Source organism: Danio rerio, chromosome 24, assembly GCF_052040795.2.
Source record: "Danio rerio strain M-AB ecotype USA chromosome 24, GRCz13ab, whole genome shotgun sequence".
Classification (NCBI taxonomy): domain Eukaryota; kingdom Metazoa; phylum Chordata; class Actinopteri; order Cypriniformes; family Danionidae; genus Danio; species Danio rerio.
Genome location: NC_141044.1, coordinates 6,185,367 through 6,207,686, shown reverse-complemented (window position 1 = coordinate 6,207,686; position 22,320 = coordinate 6,185,367). Strand labels below are relative to the sequence as shown.

Genomic DNA, 22,320 nt, shown 5'->3' with positions numbered 1-22,320 from the left:
TCTCTTTTTTTAAAATTTGTAATTAATATTTTACTACATATACATTTGGCATAACTAGTTTTATCATAAGTTATTTTGTTAGATAAGCTCCAGATTTGGCTTTAGTACTGACAAATCTAATGTATATGCACAAATAATTATATAGCTTCCTATTAAAAATATGAATTTAAAAGATAGATCTGTAAGGGGTGTACTTATATATGCTGAGCACTGTAATCATGGATGCTTGTAGAACTCCCTGTACATGCAAAAGCAGTCTTTTAAGTTGTTAAAACTTCAGCCTTGTGGTAAATAATAACAACATTGCAGCCTCACAGCTGACATTCACATGTCCTATATTCAGTTTGGTTTTATTGATATCTGCTCTTACTAGTGTTTGCTAAAATAAGCATCACTGTTATAGTTGTATCACAAATTCAAAGAGGGATTTAAACAAACTGTACATTTTATCACACAACTTAAACTAATTTTGATATTACAGAAATGAAATAGCACCTCAAATGGCTTGTTTTTGCATTACCTTTCTAAATAATTATACTTTTTGTCAGATTTAAATATATACAGCTAAAGTCTAAATTAAGTATTAGCCCCCTTGTAATATATATATATATATATATATATATATATATATATATATATATATATATATATATATATATATATATATATATATATATATATATCACATATTTACTGAAAGTTAATTCTGCTCATTTGAAAAGAGCTTTGAACTCAGTGTTGAAGGTAATGAGTTAACTAAATACCTCATTACGTCAACTCATGGAGTAAGTTCACAGTACTCATTTAGATTAGGTTTTTTTTTTCTCAAATGGTTTGTAGCAGTCGGTTTCCTCAAACTGTTTGAGTTGCCTTAACTTATTGGGTTTTACAGTACTCAGTTGGCTTGAGTTCTCTTCATTTATTGGGTTTTACTGTGCTCAAATTGCTTCATTTACTCAAATGAATTAAGTTAACAGTACCCATTTGGATTAGTTTTTGAACCTAAATGGTTTGTTGCAATCAGTGTCCTCAAATGGTTTGAGTTACCCTAACTTTTTTACAGTGCGTGTGTGTGTGTGTGTGTATATATATATATATATATATATATATATATATATATATATATATATATATATATATATATATATATATATATATATATATATATATATATCTTTTTTCAAATATTTACCAAATGATGCTTAACAGAGCAAGGAATATTTACTATAATATTTTTTTTCTTCTGGAGAAATGTTATTTATTATGTTAATGTTATTTATTTTGTGACTTATTTTGGCTAGAATACCCTAACCTGACTAGTTACCCCATTTAATTTAAGCCTTGAATTTGCTCTTTAAACTAAATAATATACAGTAAATATATATAGTAAAGTACTGTCAAAATGTAGTCATCATTGACAAATATAAAAGAATTAAAACCTAAGATGAACTGTAAAAATATATTGTTGTTGTTAATGTTGTTATTATTAATTTAATACACATTATTAGCCATTCACCTGCTTTGTATTTATGTAAAATGAAACGTTTAACTAAAAGTACATTTTAAATCTTTATGCTTTAATAATAATTCATATTCTGCTTTATAGAAATGTGTTTTTAGTCAACACAATCGTGTGTTATCTCTCAAAGTACGACTGGCTTGATTACAGTATGGCTGAATAACTTCCTAGATGTATAATTTAAAACACATGCAGTGGTAAAACTAATGGAAACATTGAGCTGATTTCTTTTCCAGACCTAAAATCCCACAGAGATACTCTCTTGATATGGAATTTTATAGACTCAAGAAAACAAAAGATCATTATTGTGTAAAAAAGAAAAAAGAGAAGGATACTGAACAGTGCAGTACTGTAAGTCTCTAAACAAAGATGTACTTTTGGTGATCGATGTTGAACAGATGGAATGCTTTCATTTCTTTGTTGTATGACTTCTGTGTAATATAAATTGGTTGTATTTTTTTGTATGAAACTGGAATGAGGACATATTGATTAAAAAGAGACACATAAAGCAGTGTTGCAGATAGTGTTCATCTGTTTCCTGTTGGAAACTGTGTTGCTTTCAACATCTTGCAAGAGGAAGTTGCTGCAACCACTTCCCCATGTGTAGCAGCGCACAAACAGATCTCTGATTGGCTGCTCTCTGAGGGTACATTTGAAACAAGAGGACACCTTTTTGCTTTATACTTGCAGGTGTTGGTGCTAGACACCGCCAGTTTGGTTTGACATAGAATGCGCTGAGGGATTGTTTTTGTTGGAATATTGGTGATGTTTTGCTTGTTTCAGTCCAATTTATCTTTATTTCTATAGCACTTTTACAATGTAGATTGTGTCAAAGCAGCTTAACATGGAAGTTTTAGTAGATTTAATCTGTGTCAGTCTTCAGAGTTAAAAGTCAGTTTAGTTCTGATCAGTTCAGTGTAGTTTAACTTTCTTTGCTGAAAGTCCAAACACTGAACAGCAAATCCATCGATGTGCAGCTCCGCAAGTACCAAACCAAGCAAGCCAGTGGCGACAGTGGCAAGGAACAAACTTCACCAACTGACCAAATTGGAGGAAAAAAAACATGAGAAAAACCAGGCTCAGTTGAACACGACCATTTCTCCTCTGGCTAAACTTCTTGTGCAAAGCTGCATTCTAGGTGGCAGAGTCTAGCATTTTAGTACAAATGCAACTACAAAACACCTTGAAATATTTATATATTATGTTTTTATACTTCAGAGTTTGTAGCTAGCTCACAGCAACTGAGGCTTTCTTTACATGACAACAACTTTGCCCAAGAAACGTAACATTTTTTTTCTTGCATTTTCTAAATGATTTAGACATTTCTGTGTAAATGGTCGACACTTGGAATATTTATGTAAGGCCAGTATTTAGAGCTGTTGCAGAAGGACAACATGATGACAGTTCATGCTCTTGTCTATAATTTCCCATGTGTGCATTTCCACTTTTGCTTGTAATGTGAAACAAATCCATATTTTGGGAATGAATCACCAGGAAACATTTGAGCAACAACACTACTTAATAATGTCCTACCGCTGTGTCAGTGAAATCTGAGGGTGAACTGGTGTATGGGTGCAAGACATGATGGGATTTGTAGTCCAGGAGAATGAGACAGGGAGTGCTCTCTAGCATCTCGCATAACCATCATCTAATTGGTTAATGTTGTGAGGTCTGACCCAAAATGGCTGCCACCATATCATCCAAACACTGCACACTGTTAATGGTTGAAGAGATTCCCTCCCAAATCTGAAAAGTGCTATTAAAATGTAACAAATTATAAACAAAGGCAAAGTCTGGCGATGATCAGCATCATATAATCATCTCATTTACCATGAAATCCTATAAGAAACATCAACATTTAAAACACATTGGCAAGTGTCTAAAATATCCCCTGATTGCAAGTAGATTCTGATCACCAAATGTTTATTTACTGTATTTATTATGTGCAATGCTAAAAGCTATGCTAACAACTTCCATGATAAATATGTGTACCTTTGACAAAACCAGACTCCACTTAAAGAACTTATATATATATATATACAGTTAAAACCAGAATTATTAGCCCCCTGTATATTTTTTACTTAATTTCAGGAAGATTTTTTAAACACATTTGTAAGCATAATAGTTTTAATAACTGATATATTTTGTCTATGTCATGATGACATTACTTAATATTTTACTATTTTAGAAGGGCTAGTAGTTTTGTTTTCAACTATCTATATATTTGATCGCAAACATGGGTTAAACTTTATTTTAAGGTTCCCTGTAACAGTGGAGCTAGTAATGTAACTACTGCATCTACATCATTTCATAAAATTCTGGACAATGGACAATCTGCTATATTTTGGCCCTGCTGTCCATTGTAACCCTTCCTTTGCATAAAAAAGTACTACTGAATTATATTATATTATATTATATTATGTTATGTTATGTTATGTTATGTTATATTGTATTATATTATATTATATTATATTATATTATATTATATTATATTATATTATATTATATTATATTATATTATATTATATTATATTATATTATATTATATTAGAATCATTGAATCTGTCTCCTGGATATGTTAAGAACCTACCCCTGACATGAAATTGATGTTTTCTACTTGTGATATAGCTTATTCCAGTAGAAAGGAAGGACAAATGGATTTGCAATGTTCGTTTGGTGCGTCCAGTAGACATAATTATCTATTGCTGTGTGGTCATTGCATATGGTGTGGTCAAAAGACAAGAAAATATGACAAAGCCTATCTCACCCTCTGATTAATCAATGGGTTAAGGTGAAGAGAGACCACAGGCTGCTGTGTGTTACACAATATTACCTTCTGATTACATGAAGACAGATGGTTTTAAGAGTTGAGTATTAAACAGCTCTGTCTTTATTACAATGTTTAAAATAAACCACATTGATTTAGGTGCATTGTATTTTGTGAATATCATACACTGCAAACAAAATAATTTCTTACTTTCTTACTTTTTAGTCTAGTTTCTAGTCTAAACATCTAAAGATTCATAAATTAAGAATCATTTTGTAGAAAAGCAAAAAATATTGGCTTTTTTTATGAAATAATATGTCAAAAGTAGGTTAGTTTTTTTCTTAAAAGAAGCTAATTTGCCAATGGGAAAAGCTAAATAATCTTGTTTTTCTTTTTGACACAAATTATTATAATGCTTACCCCGTTGGCAAATTATTTTGCTTGTTTTAAGGAAAGATTTGTACATTTTTGTCCTAAAACAAGATAATATTTTGGACAATGTTCTGCTTGTCTAAACAATGCTTCTTAATTTAAGGCTTTTTAGATATTTGAACTAGAAATAAGACAAAAAAATCTAAGTATGAAAAGCAACGTGAATGTTTTCACCGGATTTGAGAGGGGTCTGGATGCAGACCTGGTGCAAAATCCTAGCCTTATTCCTCACAGTGACATCACTCTCTCCATTGAGTGCATTGAGTCTGACATTGCATCTCGGAGATACAGTATGCAGTCTCAGGTGATAGACAGATTCTGACAGAATACTCCCCCAGAAGCAACCGTATTGAGCTTATTCTGGAATGTGGAAGTGAAAGTAAACTTTACTGTAGTTGTTTAAAACGTGTGATTCATTTGTCTATGTTTAACTACTAACTTTAATCTACCTGCTCTTCAAACAACAGTTTAGGACTGCACATAAAAATAAAAATTATATATTAAGAAAATATATATGCTTTACAACATAGATCATCGTAACAAACTCTTTGGAAAATATAATGGGGTTTCATAATAGGAGTCAGAAAATCGATTCATACACAAAAACGTCTACAGGACTATGTTTAAGCATGTTTATTACACATTTACAATCAGAAATAAAGATACAAAACCTGTCACTGGGGTGGAACATTTTTAAAAGGGACATTTCTATCCATAAAAGTACATATTAACACCTAAAAATGACAAACATGTGCCTCATAGTACCTTAAAGTTACGAAAGTGTACTGGTACGTGTAAGTGTACTGGAACAGATTTTGTACCTTTATTTCTGAGTATGGGAATCAAAAGTGAATAGGGAAATTATATAAATGTCATTATTCCGATAACATTTTTAGATAACATCACAGAAAACTTGTCGATTATCACATTGGTGTATAGCTTGGTGTATTAGTGTAAAACCCTCTTACGGTCATTTTACAAGCACTCGACATAAAGCAAAATAGTGTGCTAAATAATTCTCTAAAATATGTAAGAAAAAGATGGACATTAAATAGCATATAAATAAATATATATATTTTCTTAATTGGCAAATACATTTTTTCTCATGCTCTAAATGTAATTACATTGCCATTGACTGACTAAATTCACTATAAATAAATAAATCACACACTTTAAAAAGCATGTTCAGGCTTCTAGTACACAGTTATCATGTAAATGAACACCCAAAACGCATTTTCATTTTCAGTTGAAACAATTATAAGAATTACCTCCTTCTCTATAAACCAAACAATAAGAGGAATCATTTGACTCCACAGCACAATCTATGTATGAAAACTGATAACATTTGCATTTATTCAATGCTGTTGCACAAACTGATTGCTGAATGTGGCAGAAATAAAAGGAAGTAGACCAGTCGGGTATTTTGGACCAAGATTAACAGTAATTGTTTGTCTCATTATAGCTCAGCGACAGACAGATGGATTAGCCATGGTAAAGTTCCTTAATGTTCACAATAGAATAAGATTTTCACAAGAATTGATTTGCATGCAGCTTATATTTTCTGTAATATTGTACGCTCGGGATGTACTGAGCGTTGACGGGCAGGATTCTACATGTCTTGGCAAAGAATGAATGTTAAGGAGTTATGCAAGCCATGCTTTTATCTCTAGCCTCTGGATATTATGCAATGTTTAGCTTTGGGTTATGTGTTTCGCATGTGCACAGGTACTCCGCTCTACATGCTGCTGGAACCAGAATAAATGACACCAGCTGTCTGACCAATTATTCACAGCAGTTGCAAAACTAGTTTAAGTCAGATTATCCAGAACGACAACATCCGAGACACAAAATATTAGTCACTCATTAGAGCTTGACTTCATTAATCCCACTGTGTGTATGGCTCTGTCTCACATTCAGTTCTCAAGCACTGGATCAACCATTTTATTTTTACTTTAAATATGTGGTCTTGAATATACATGTAAGTTTTGACACATACGTTAGGCCAAGGGTGCCCAAACTCGGTCCTGGAGGACCAGCGCCCTGCATATTTTAGTTCCATCCACAATTAAACACACCTGAACAAGCTAATCAGGCTCTTACTAGGTTTACTGGAAACTTCCAGGCAGGTGTGTTGAAGGAAGTTGGAGCTAAACTATGCAGGATACCAGCCCTCCAGGATTTACATCTTGGACTAAAAGTAACCAACACAATCTCACGGCAATTCGTAACTTTTTCATTTAGTGGCTAATTCGTATGAATTCGTACGATCTAATCACATGCACGGTACACTATGAGATATAAGTTTTTGCTCACCCTGTCAGTCAAATGCATATTCGCCAGGTCTCGAATTGCTTCTGAAATGACCAATGCTTTCAATCGCTCTAGTCACGTGACCTGGGTGTTTTGAAACACTTTAGTCATGTGACCCGGGTGTTTTGAATCACCTTAGTCACGTGACCTGGGTGTTTCGGATCATGCTTCCATGCAGGGTTCGAAAACACTTGCTTTTTGGCATCTCGACACTGTCAAAACGTCAGTTTCACGTCAGCCATCCCTAGTTGTTTTACCATGTGACATGACCATTTGCCTGCTTTTGACTTGGATTTCTTGAATGCTCCTCTTTGCCCAATTTGACCATTGCCTGTCGTTTTATTATGATCACTTATTATTGGTTCAAAATCAGCTTCAGTTTCCTTTATTTAATTTTTTGCCATTCAAAGTATCACAATAAAATTGTAATGCAGAACGAAATTACGTTGCAACAGACCATAACAACAAGAACATCTATAAAAACACTATAAAATCCAAACATAAGATCAAATCACTAATAAGAATTAGTGATTTGAAAAAAGAGATAAGAACAAGTGATAAGAAAAACATTACTTATAAGAATTCTTACAGTTATCAGAGCTGTTCTGTCTTTTGCTTCATAGCATGGAAACTGTGATACATTATTCTTTTTGTATTCCCTGATAAAAAGAAACTTTAAAATAATAGCTTTTATTTACATTCTTTTCTTTACATTATAAATACATGCTAAACTGCTTGAAGTATATCCACCAACAAGTCTACACCTTGTAATAAATTCATAATGGTTTTTAATAAAGTAAATAAAGAAATAGTGATAATAAAATATTTAACAAAGTCAAATTTTGTTCTTCTGACCACCTTAATTAAGCTCTCAGTACATTGTACTCCTTTGGAAAGTCATAGAAAGTCTACTGAAAGTCTATTTTTATTTATTTTATTTTTTGGCTATCAAAAATATATATATATTAAAAAAAAAACAGGAATGCAACCTTTTTTCACTTCAGAACTTTACTCTATAATGACTTCTGCTTCAGATGTCCTCGGAAATGTGCAAAAGGACCCAATGACCAAACTTGATTCATCATTTTATATAGCCATATTAATAAACAACACATTTAATTAGACTGGAAATATGTTTGCATTCCCTTGTATTTATTAGTTTATAGTTTGTATCACAAGGGTCTGTGTTATAGCTGAATTTCAGTTTGTTTATGTACTGTAATCATATTATTAAGAGTCTTTATGAGGTTTTTGTCTACTGTATGAGTACTTGTATGAATTTACTGTATGTACTATATGAGTTGTTTAATTCTGTTGTAGATGGATGACATTGATGCCATGTTCAGCGATATGCTGCAGGAGATGGATCTCCTAACGCAGGTACTGTGTGTTTTCTATTAATAAGTCTCATGTTCCTCCAGACAAAAGTATATTGTCAATGTTTGAAAACAGAAGGAGAAAACAGCAGTGCTCATAAACACAACAAATACACCTGTAATCTGTTTAATGAAATGGCAGTAATAAAAATTTTCTGTGCTTATGAGCATTACTGTTTACTCTTACTCAAACAGTGACAATACACTTTTTACAAACGTTTCAGTAATAAGACATGATCCATTTTTTAAGTGTAAGTCAGCAGCTGCAAATGATATGGAACATAAAAGTAGGAAGCGCGGCTATTAAGACTGATGTACAGTACATGTCATTTACATGCTGATAAGTAAGTTCCTGTACTTAAAAAATAGCTTCAGTGTGTTTGCTTTTTAATGTTTGTGTGTTCCTCATTTGTATGTTTTGCAGAGTTTGGATGCAGAAGTAGACTCTGCACCTTTGGCTAAACCTCCCACCATTCCTGAACCTCAGGAAATGAACTTTTCCATCGGTTTCGCAAATTTTAATGGTAACTAAATATTTTTAACCTAACATTTTCACCAGGCTTCTGAGGGGGTTATTTCACCTGAAAGGCTCTATTCATCAACTGAGTTGCTTTTTGAAGTCCATTTGTTATTAATTAGCCATAAAATTGCTTAAAATTATGTCTGAGGGTGGCTCAAAGATGACCGGGCTGTTTGAAGTACTAAACGTTTCTTTATAACGTCTGTAAGCAAAGCTTATACTGACTTCACTAAGCTCAAGAACTCAGCACTGCTAAGGAGAATAAACTAGTGATAAATATTTCTAAATAAATTAATAATGTTCTTGGCACAAGGCTGATAAATATTGACTGTGAATACACTGTAATAGTGCATTTAACCTATAATATTAGTTTTATTGGTTTGAATAATGTATATTATTATTTTATATATATTTATGTATATTATATTATTAAATTACTAAATTAGTACATTATACAAAAATCCTGCACAAAAAAACACAGATTTTGGCAACATATATTGACAAACACAACTGATGGGTAGACCTTTTAAATTACATTTTTAACTAATGTTCTAACCCTAACCCAATCCAATCTAATTTTTCATTTTTTATTTTTGTTGATAATTTCGTAGTGTGCACAGATGCAATGATGGTTCCATAAGCACAAACAAAACGTACATCTTTTTTATTTATTCATTATTATTTTTATTTCAGGCCAAAAAGTGCTGGTATAGCCAATAATATAAATTATACTGCAAATATAGGAGACGATACCATAATACCATTTGATATAAGATACCATAAGGTACCATAAAACAAGCCCAACAAGCCAGTTGTCTCGTAAATCCAATTACATACAAGTATATGTAAGTACCTGCAAGTACACTCTAAAGATACTGTGGTATTTTAACTCTTATTTTTCTTCTAATGTTGGTAAAACCAAACCCATCCCAACCCAATCCATTAGGCCAGTCCATATTGTGCATAAATTTGTGTATAATATTTTACCCAAAAAAATGAGTCATCATGTGCTTTCTTTTTTCTTGTTTCAACCCTTTATGAGATTCTTTCTTCTGTCAAACACAATAGAAGATATTTTAAAGAATGTTAGAAACATGTAACATGTATTGACTTTCACAGTATTTTTTTGCCTAAGTCAATGGTTCCAGGTTTCCAGCTTTCTTCAAACTACCCTCTTTTGTGGTCAACATAAATAAAGAAACAAACATGGGTTTGGAACCCCTTAAGGGAGAGTAAATAGTGATTAAATTTTCCCTTTAAATGTTCAAATATACATTAAAAAATGCTCCTAGTTCATAATACTTATTTAAAATGAGTTTGCACAACACAATTGCTAATTTTTTGTGGCACAACTTAATTGTTTTATGTTAAAACCACTTTAATTTGTAAAAACAATTTGTCACACTTTACAAAAAGGTTTCATTAGTTAATGCATTTACAAACATGACCTAATAATGATAATTTCTTACATTTATATAGTGCTTTTCTGGGAACTCAAAGCACTTTACACATATGGAGGAATCTCCTCATCCACCACCAGTGTGCAGCATCCACTTGGATGACGTGACGGCAGCCATTTTGCGCCAGACCGCACACCAGCTGATTGGTGGAGAGGAAACAGAGTCATGAAGTCAATTATGTTATGGGGATGGTTAGGAGGCATGATGGACAAAGACCAGTGGGCAAATTTGGCCAGGATGCCGGGGTTAAACCCCTACTCTTTTCTACTCAGGACATCCTGGGATTTTTAATGACCACAGAGAGTCAGGACCTCGGTTTACCATCTCATCCGAAAGACGGCGCTCACAGAGCAGTATTCACCGTATTCTTCTACGACAATTGGGCGCAGCCATTTGAATATTTTTGGCTCTAACTTCCGGTCTCATTCACTTCCATTCATTTTTAGACATTAAAAACTGCTCGTTTTGCTGTTTGATGTTACAAACTTATATTTTCTTATTATGCCGTTAATATTCTGCCGTTTATTATTCCTAATCATTTCTCCCATAGGCGACTGAATCGGAAGTTCTAAAACAATCGTGAAAACAGGCGCACTTCCGAATTTTAGAATAAGGTCAATAGAGTCCCTGTCACTATACTGGGGCATTAGGACCCACAAAGACAGCAGGTTTGGCGCCCCCTGCTGGCCTCACTAACACCACTTCCAGCAGCAACCGAGCTTTCGCATGTGGTCTCCAATCCAGGTACTGACCGGGCGCAGCCCTGCTTAGCTTCAGTGGGCGATCATTTAGGAAATGCAGAGAGTAAGCTGCCTATATAATGAAAAATACCAGTACAACATTTACCTATCATAGTTCAACAGTCACTCGTGCATAAAAAATGCAAATTCATGCTTGTTAACATTAGTTAATACACTGCGTTAACATGAACTGACAACAAACAACTTTATTTCCATTAAATAACATCAACACAAATGAATAAATACTGCTATAAATGCATTGGTCAGTGTTTGTTCATGTTAATACATGCATTACCTGTGTAACTAACTAATACAAGCTTACTATAAATGTTACCAAACAATTAAGTTAGTTTGCTTTGATTTGTGTGGATCTTCCACACAGAATTCTTTGTATACCTAATTGTTATATCATCATATTGTTTGATTCCTTTGCATGTCATGTGTTATTATCACTACAAGCTCTCAACTTTCACTTTTCCCCCTATTGTTTCTCTACAAGAATCCCTGAACGATCTGGAAGACAATGACTTAGACGCCTTGATGGCTGACCTTGTGGCAGATATAAGTGCCACGGAGGAAAAGTTTGCCACAGAAAGAGACACATCAAAGGGGTCAGTTCCAGTTGCCCCAGCGCCCTCAAAGCCTCAGAGTAACTTTAGCCTCCCAGCATCATTCGACAGCTCTAAACCAGCAACTTCCTCCAACTCCATCGCAGCTCCACCTCCACCACCCGCATTTAAACCTTCAAAAGTAAGTCTCATTCTGAAAGGTCCGCACACCCACTGGCCTCACGCGGTTAACACCTCTTTAGCTGAAGGCTGCAGGGTTTATTTTAAGACAAACCAGGCCAGACAACAGATGCGAAAGGATGCAATGGAATTTAAGTCCTGTGACACTATAAAGTATGAACTTTATGTATGCCTACAGAATCCATTTCTACTCTGCATGACAAAAAATAAATGAAATAAAAGCCCAAGCATAAAAATGTAATTATCCTCATGATTGTAGTGTTAGCTCGGCCGGATATTTATTGAATGGTATTTCATGTCTAGCCAAGTTCATGACGGAATGTATAAGAGGACATATCCAGACTGCTTTTTAATAGAGATCAGCTCTATTCCAAAACTTCAAGTGGAAAGTTTAGCTATAAAAGCATTTCATGTGTATCCCCAATACAGAGACTGCACAACATGATAGACAGCATGGTTATATAATCTACAGAGACTATTTGCATTGCATACATCTTTTTATTTATTTATTTTTATATTTTGGATGCCAGAAGCCCTTGTAATGTAGAAAGAAAAAAATATTACTATTATACTAATAACTATATATAAGTATGTGTGTGTGTGTGTGTGTGTGTGTGTGTGTGTGTGTGTGTGTGTGTGTGTGTGTGTGTGTGTGTGTGTGTGTGTGTGTGTGTGTGTGTGTGTGTGTGTGTGTGTGTGTGTGTGTGTGTGTGTGTGTGTGTGTGTGTGTGTGTGTGTGTGTATATATATATATATATATATATATATATATATATATATATATATATATATATATATATATATACTTATATATAGTTATTAGTATAATATTTTTTTTCATTTTTAGTAATATTGTTAATGTATTATTATTAATGTATGATTAGTAATATTATTCATATTTTTTAAGGTACAATTAAGGATCTTTTAGGTGTAATATTTATTTTTAAAATACCATTATGGGTATTTTAGGTACTAATATTTACTTTTAATGTACCATTATGGTTCCTTTTGGTACAAATATTTACTTTTAAGATACTATTATGGATCCTTTTGGTGCTTATATTTACTTTTAAGATACCATTGTGCATCATTTAGTTACTAATTACTTTTAAGATACCTTTATGGATCCTTTAGTTACTAAAATTTACTTTTAAGGTACCATTATGGATCCTTTAGGTACTGATATTTACTTTTAAAATCCCATTGTGGGGCATTTAGGTACTAATATTTACTTTTAAGGACCATTATGGACCCTTTGGGTACAATATTTACTTTTAAGGTACCATTAAGGATCCTTTAGATACTAATATTTACTTTTAAGGTAGCATTAAGGATCCTTTAGGTACTAATATTTACTTTTAAGGTACCATTATGGATTCTTTACGTACTAATATGTCTCCTTTACATGCAAAAGTGTACTTTTTGAAAGCATATCGGACAGTTTGTGTTTTGTTTTGTGACCTTTATTTCTGAAAGTGTATTAAAGAATTTTTACACTTACAAAATACGTACTTTATACTTTATACGTATTGAATATGCACTTAAAATAGTACTTTAAAAAAGAAGATATTTAATTATACTGCACTGTATTTAATAAAAACTGTATTTACATGTAATATAATATTAATGAAATATAAGGTTGTTTTTTCCACAATTGAGTATTTTTAAATCACTTTTAATAATAAAAAGTTTTAAAGTCAAGTGAGTATTAAACGCTGTTTTAATAATCTTTGGTCAGGCTTTAAGGAAGTGTATCTATTCTGCTGTGTTGTTTTATACACAAAACCAGCTACTTTAAAAATGCATTTAGTTCACACATACATTTGTTAAGCACATTTCACTTTTTACTCTGCAGTCATTAGACTTATGTTGCACATGTATGTAGAGACCTCTAACATCCCTTTAGATTATAAGTAGACTGTTAGGTTGGGGTAAGGGTTGAGGTTAGGGTTAGGGTGTGTAAGTTGACATGTACTTGCGAAGTTACTAATAGACAGTTAAATGTCTGTTGAAGGAGCAGTATCAGCAGACATTAAGCAGACAGTACTGATACTCAAATGGACCATCAAAATAAAGTGTTAAACAAAATGCTGGTAAAAAAGGGACATAAAGATAATTTTTGCTGCTTGTTCAAACTACTTATTTAAAACAACACAATTCTTGAGTTTTTTTTAAAACAACTTAATTGTTTTATGTTAAATTCTTTGTAAAAACAATTAACATAACTGATTTGAGTTGGGACAACATGAAAGATTTGTGTGGAAACCTGCATTTTTACAGCAAATCACAGATTTATGATTTCATTAAATTTGAAGTAATTTCATTGCAACTTTTTTAGGAATCAAGATATATTTCAGTGAGTTTTGAAGTCTTATTTTGTTAATGAGAATTAGCTGGCATGTAGATGCAATGTAACTTCAATTCAACAAATGAACCATCAAAATAAAATGTGACCAAAAAAAAAAAACTGCTCTAGGCATAGACATTGCAAAAGGGGATGTTTCTCTGTTAAACAACCGGGGATGTTTAATATGTTTCCCTGCTTGTGGGAAAAGTTATTTGTAATGAGCTTTGGTTCATCCTATGACTTTCTTATCACTGCCTGCTTATGGTTGTGCATGCTTATGTGTGAGTAACAAAGGTATGGTTCGTACTTCATAACACTGGTGCATAATACTATAAATGAATGAAATATGGTTAACAGATTGGAAATGGGAAATATTTAAGGTTTCTACCATATTAATGACAGTAAAGTTCTGGCCACCACAGCAACCATTTTATATAGTCATTTTTACAATTTTTTTTTTGTAAAAAAAACAACAACAAAAGTTGTGGTTGTATGTTGTAAGATGATGTTTATTCTGAATCCTTCAGGAGGAAGAAGAGGAACAGCTCAAAGCAGATAAAATCAAGCTCGCTTTGGAGAAACTAAAGGAGGCCAAAGTTAAAAAGGTGAGTGTGGAAGTTGCCTAAAAAACATTTAAAAAAATGTTGAAACCCTATAACCATTGACTTCCATAGTATGTGTATTTCCTATTATGGATATATTTTATGTTGCATTCGACAGAAGAAAGAAACTCATAGGGATCAGTTGAGAATGAACAAAAATTTGTAATTAGTTTTTTTGTGTGTGTGTTTTTCGGGGGGGAGGAACTATTCCTTTAAATCTCTGTTAAGTTTGAATCCAAAGCCCTATTTGCACGGCTTGATATTACAGGAACTCTGGTCATTTGTAATTATTACAGAGGTTATCTAGCTTAATCCTGTGCAAATCGGCCATGACTGTCTTTTGTAAATTAAAAATTCCCACGTAAGTATCCTACCATATTTTGCTGAACACCTGTGATAATATTAGCTCATTATTTGGTGTTGTTGAATATCAATTTGGTTTATGTGAGCTAAAGTTTAGAGAGGCTTAGAAAGATTTTAAGTCGCAACTGCAACTGCAAAATGTGGCCTGTAGAAACAGGGTTGCAGTCAAAATTTTATTTTGAATTAGCTAACCCAGAATGCTGGCCCAGATTTGGCATAAACTGGTACAGCAGGTGTTCACTGCATGTGGGCCAAACACAGCCTGGGTTTGGCAGAGGTTGCACCATCTTTAAGGTGGCACACAAGACAAGGGCCAGATGTCAAATGTAATATTTGGCCCAGATGTTAAAAATGGACATGTGGGCCAAGTTTGGCTTATCTTGACCCACATTTAAAATTTATTTGAATTATTTTATTAAATACAAATTATTATTATTATTATTATTATTATTATTATTATTATATTACCAAATTATTATTTTACAAATTATATTATTATTAACCATTATTAACCATTACCATTGTTAACACTTCTAAAACAAAACGCTTTATGGGTTTATCAATTTCATTGCAGTTGTGATACACCAATTTTGGCTGCCAGACTATGGCCAAACGACAGTTCAGTTCCAGTTATGGGTTATTAACTTGGCTGAGACTTGGCCCAGATGTGGTCCATGTTTGGCCCTTGTCTGGAAGCAAGACTTTGTCCAGTCATGTACTGTAATTCACTGCGACATATGAGCCAAACAAAGCTGATTGTGTGGGCCGGAGAAATTTTGCAAAGTGGGAAGCTACACACTTTTAACATTAGTGTTGATACCGAAATATGGGCTAGTTCACATGCCAACATGAGAGCCAGTAATTCCCTTTAAACATACTGTCCAAAATTCCTTCCATCAGTTTCACAGAAATCTTATTCAGCTATAAGACCATTCATATCTCTGTCTTCCAAATATCTATACACTGTGTATTGAAACTCTTCTAGCAGCATTAGCCTCTAGACTCCTTTAGACCACATTTCAGAATGCTCATAAACCGTCTGTCCAACATTCAAAGCACCGCACAGCTTGTTTTGTTTCACAGTCTTATTGCACAGATGTCAATAAACCATGTCATTATTCAAGACCCAAACGATCTTCATTAACTGACTGTATCTGTGTTATTTGTGGTTTGTTGTGATAGCTGGTGGTGAAAGTGGAGATTACGGATGGCAGCTCGAAGACTCTGATGGTGGATGAGAGACAAACAGTTCGAGACGTGATGGACAACCTCTTTGAGAAGACACACTGCGACTGCAATGTGGACTGGAGTGTGTGTGAGACCAACCCTGACTTACAGACTGGTGAGTATCATACACACACATTCTCTCTCTCACACACACACACACACACACACACACTTAGTAACATCAACACAGTTAAATCAAAATTATATCCTGTGAATTTTTTTTATTTTCAGATATTTGTTAAATGATTTTTAACAAAGGATGAACTTTTTCAAAGTATTTCCTATATTTTTTCTTCTGGAGAAAGTCTTATTTGTTGTATTTCGATTAGAATAAAAGCAGTTTCTATATATATATATATATATATATATATATATATATATATATATATATATATATATATATATTTTTTTTTTTTTTTTTAAACCATTTCATGGTCAACATTATTAGCAACCTTTAGCAATATATATTTTTTGAAGGTCTTCAGATCAAAGCATCGTTACACAATGACACGCCTAATTACCCTAACTCGCTTAATTAACCTAGTTAAGACTTTAGATCTCACTTTAAGCTGAATACTAGTATCTTGAAAAATATCTAGTAAAATAATATGTACTGTTGGGTTAGAAATAAGATATAGCCCTGAATGCCAGATTCTGTTTCTCTGGGTGGCCTGACAAATAGCCAGAGGAGCCGGCCAATACCCAAACTTGTCAACCAGTGTTCGACTAAATTAACAGTCTCCTATCAATATAGGAGTTGATTAAAAGAGCCAGAGAGGAGCCGAAGCAGAAGATGAAGCAATGATGATAAGTAATGATGATACATCCAACAAGTGTTATTATACCACAAGCAAAAGCAATGGAAAATGACTGCTTTACAACATTATCCAGTGACAATACAGACCTTGAAATGGAAAACAAGTGTCATTTGAATCCACACAGTCATAATATCATAACAATATGGAAAAATGAAATTATATTGAAGCAATAATTATAGGAAAATAATAATAATAATAATAATAATAATATTAATAAAAAACATAATAAAATGACAAATAATAATAAAATCATTAACTAATAATTTATAAAAAATAATATAATGATAATTATATAAATGACTAATCATCATATGATTAAATAAAATAATTAAATGAAGAATAAATAAATAAATCAAATGAAGGGTACAGTAGTTTTCTTGAAACAACACACATTAAGTTTGCTACAAGGATTCTCAGATCCTTAGTTAGATTTTTCAGTTGTAATGGCAAAGATAAAATAAATCAGCTATTAGAAATAAGTTATTAAATCTATTATGTTTAGAAGTGTGTTGAAGAAAATCTTCTTTACGTTAATCAAAAATTGGGGGAAAAATATACAGGGGGGCGAATAATTCAGGAGGGCTAATAATTCTGACTGCAACAGTATACAGTATGTCCATTCTGTCGTCTTCGCAAAGATGATGAAGTGTGTTTTCATTGGCGTGCTGGCTTCAATGAGCTCAGCGTACAGCTGACGTATCAATATCCACATTCGCTCTCACACACCGAATGACAGGTGGGTTTAATTTACTGCCCCAGACTCGTCACTCAACCTCCCTATAATGAGGAGATACAGTCCTTATGATCAAGATCCCCCATTTCTCTTTCTCCATCTGCTGAGAGGCTTCATCTACAGCCGTTGCCATATGTTCTTCTTTCTGGCTGCCAAAATGTAAATGAATAGACTTAAAGAGACATGATTTATTTCCTTTGTTGCATTCAGCTTTGTTTCATCTAATTCCATTTGCTATTTCCTTTATATAAAAAAGTGTGCTTAACTGTATTAAATGCACACTTTTAAGTGTTCTTTAATTAGCACATGAAGATATTTAAAATGATAAAATGACAATAAAGTGCAGATAAAAATGTACTCTCTCCCCACCAGTTTTTTTTTTTAGGTTCCTGGCAGTGTTTTTGATGATTTTTACCAAATTTTGACGGCCCTCAGAAAATTTTCTACTATGAATAATTGACAATATTAAATAAAGAACTGAGCCTCTGGTTTTAAAATCAACTCTAATATACATTAGAATTAAAAAGATTGAAGTAATGAAATTAAATGTAGTGTAATGAAATGGCCAGGCCAGAGTCCTGAGGTAAACCTGATTGAAAATTTCCGGGAAAAATTTCTGGGGACAAAGTAATGGCTGAGAAACCCATACAAGGGCCTGTAAACAACCTACTAATTTTAGACTGCTTAACAGTGGAGACCCACAAAGGTAAATTCTGGCACCTCTCCTCTTTTATATGCTCCTACTGAACTAAATAATGAGAAAGAATATATATATATATATTGTTGGAGCACATCTGATCATTTCTAATAGCTGATTCCAGTAGCGGGGGGCTCATTACCTGAAGGCAGATTCATACTTTGACTGAACTTTTGGAATTTTTAATTTACTCGATCCTAATAATCGGAGTGATCTGATAGGTTTGTATTCATTGATCATACTGTAATGTATTGAGGTTCTAGTGACTTATAGACAAGTAATAATACTTTAAAATTTATTATGAATGTAACTGGGAGCAAGTGTAAAGACATGAGGACAGGTGTGATGTGCTCTGATTTTCTGGTTCTGGTCAGAATCCTCGCAGCAGAGTTCTGGATGAGCTGCAACTGTCTGACTGTCATTTTGGGAAGGAATCTGTTACAGTAATACATCCTGCTGCTGATAAAAGCATGAACAAGTTTCTCTAAGTCCTCACTGGAAACAAAGCATCTGATTCTTGCAATGTTTCTGAGATGATAGTATGCTGATTTAGTTACTGCTTTGACGTGACTATTGAAACTCAGTTTTGACTCCGGAATAACATCAAAATTCTTAAACTTATTTTTTGTTGTTGTTGTTGTTGTTGTTGTTTGACCCTTAGAGGTACGCATTCACCTGTTACCTCATCTCTTTTCCCAAATTCACTTCAGTTTCCTCTTTGTTTATCTGAAGAAAGTTTTGGCACATCCAACTGTTCATTTGATCAATGCATTGGCAAAGGGTGCCAGTGGGGCTGTAGTCATTAGGAAATAAGGCTAAATAGATCTGAGTGTCATCAGCATAACTGTGGTAAGAGATTTAGTTCTTTCTTATTATTTGGTTCAGTGGGAGCATAGTAGGTTGTTTACACCTCTTTGGTTTGAATGACTTCACAATTGCGGCTAAAAGACATTAATAGATTCTCACACTTACCTGATTTCCCACACTCCACTCCACCATGACTGACATGGGTTTCTCAGCCATTACTTTATCACCAACATTTTTCCAGAGATTTTTAATTAAGTTTACATCAAGACTCAGGGCTGGCCATTTCATTATATTACATTTCATTTTATTACTTTGATGTTTTCAGCTTTGCTTGTAGGAACAGTTTGACCTATTTTGGTCTGGGATGGAGCTCATTGTCCTGATAAATTGCTGTCTGATTTGGTGATGAACATAATAAAGAAACTGCATTTTTTTTTAGAAGGATCTCCCGATAAACTTGAGCATTCATTCAGTCATATTGCTGTATGAGAGACCAACTACCACTGCAGAAAACCTCACCAAACTATGACTCTTAACCTCCACATTTCACTGAATGTTGTACACACTTTTAATTCCGTCTTTCCGCTATTTGATAACAAATGTTAAATTAAACTTAGCTTCATCATCAAAATGAACTTTGGACCAGTTCTCTGCATATAGCATAGGCTAGTCTAGTGTTTCAGTTCTTTCTGCCAATTTTTTTTTCCTTCTGGATAAAGTCTTGTTTATTTTAGTTTAGCTAGAACAAAACAATTTTAATTTTCAGTTCTGATGTAAAATATTTAGTATTACCCCTCTTAAGAAATGTATATATCCAGAACAAACCACTGTTATCCAGTAACCTGCCCTCACGTGCTCTGTACACTCTAAAAAACAATTGAAGAGGTCTGTTGCCACTACATAGTTTAATACATTGTAGTAACTTAAAAATTCTAAAATACTGATTAGACTAAAACTTTTAAGTTGCCAGAATAATTTGATTAAGTTTTCAAAACAGGAAAATATTGATTATTACATCAATTTAAAAATGTGGCTAATTTAAAGGTAATTATATCTGTCAGTTACTTTAAAAAACTGTTTAACTTGTAGCAACCCAAAGTAATTGGGTTGGGTTAAGTCCACACTGATTTTATTATATATATATATATATATATATATATATATATATATATATATATATATATATATATATATATATATATATATATATATATATATATATATATATATATATATATATATATATATATATATAAATTATATATAATATATATATTATATATTATTATATATATATTATATATTATTATATATATATATATATATATTTTATATTCATTTTTTTACAAAACAAAAGCATGAATGTTTTTGTTTTGAAAAAAAATTAAAACCTGTGGTTTAATTAAAAAAAAAAAATTACAAACATGAACAGTAAATTTGAAAACAAACAAATAATTAAACAATTTCAGCTAATAAATTTTCCTAAGGTTCTAAACTTTAAAAGGTGCAAGTAATTAAGTACATAACACTGGATTTGTTTTCTGTTTTAATTTAAAAAACTAATTGAAACAACTTATTTTTTGAGTACTCAAGTTTCAAGTTATAATGGGTTTATGTACATTATTTTTGTAAAGTCAACTTGTTGCTTTTAAGGCAATTGGTTTACTCACTTTAAGTAACTAATCACTACCTAATAGGCCTTTTAATTCCATATATATATATATATATATATATATATATATATATATATATATATATATATATATATAGGCAAAAAAACAATCTGACATGGTTACAGTCAAAGTGTATCTATGTTAAAGTGCTTTGGAAAATTGTTACACCCATGTTAATTTTAGAAAAGCATCATTCTCGCATGATGATTCCTACTGTGAGTGACTTATAATCATAAGAGAAATGATGAGAGATTATTTTAACAGCTGACACACACAGACAAAGTATATTTGCATATAATTGTTTAGTTTCTGTTTGTACTCAACTAAACTCTATATACAGTTGAAGTCAGAATTATTAGCCCTCTTTTGATATATTTTCTTCTTTATAAACAATTTCCAAACGATTTGTAACAAAGCAAAGAAATGTTCACAGTATGTCTGATGATATTTTTTCTTCTGGAGAAAGTCTTATTTGTTTTAATCCGGCTAGAATAAAAGCAGTTTTTAATTTTTTAAAAACCATTTTACAGACAAAATTATTAGCCACTTTAAGCTATATATTTTTTTTGATAGTCTACAGAACAAACCATCGTTATATAATAACTTGCATAATTACCCTAACCTGCCTAGTTAACCTAAATAAGCCTTAAAATGTCCCTTTAAGCTGTGTAGAAGTTTCTTGAAAAATATCTAGTCAAATATTATTTACTGTCATCCTGGCAAAATCTTCAACTGTATATATTAGGTAATTGCACCAAAACTGAATATAATGTCTTCATATTGTATTGCATAGTGCCATTGAGATGGAATACGGTTAAAGGAACATGTTTGGTAGTAGTTTAAGTGTGAGTAAGAGATGGGTAAACAGTGGAAATATAAATATAATGAAATAAATTAATTACAGATTTACTTACATACAGATCATTTTTAAAGTATAAGTACAATGTAAAAACAAGTATGTACTGTAAATAATTAGAACATTGGATTATTCAATTTAATCCATAGCAATTAAGTTTACTTAATATAAAATGGGGACAATAATTTTTTCATCCATAATTCAACAACATATTTATTCTTAAACATTTAACTACAAAGGGTAATTTAATAAAGGGATGAAATGAAAATGATCTAAATTTTTTCCCCTCATGTGGTTTTAAACCAGTTTCTGTTAAACACAAAA

At 32.4% G+C, this 22,320-nt stretch overlaps 1 protein-coding gene across 1 annotated transcript in view; it reads left to right on the top strand.

The window, feature by feature from the left end:
• Positions 1 to 22,320, top strand: part of apbb1ip (amyloid beta precursor protein binding family B member 1 interacting protein) — a 40,458-nt gene that overhangs the window by 3,369 nt on the left and 14,769 nt on the right. Inside the window, 5 exon segments of the mRNA NM_200634.2 lie at positions 8,349 to 8,408; positions 8,829 to 8,928; positions 11,624 to 11,874; positions 14,748 to 14,825; positions 16,368 to 16,527. Coding sequence (NP_956928.2) covers positions 8,349 to 8,408; positions 8,829 to 8,928; positions 11,624 to 11,874; positions 14,748 to 14,825; positions 16,368 to 16,527 — 649 coding nt within the window.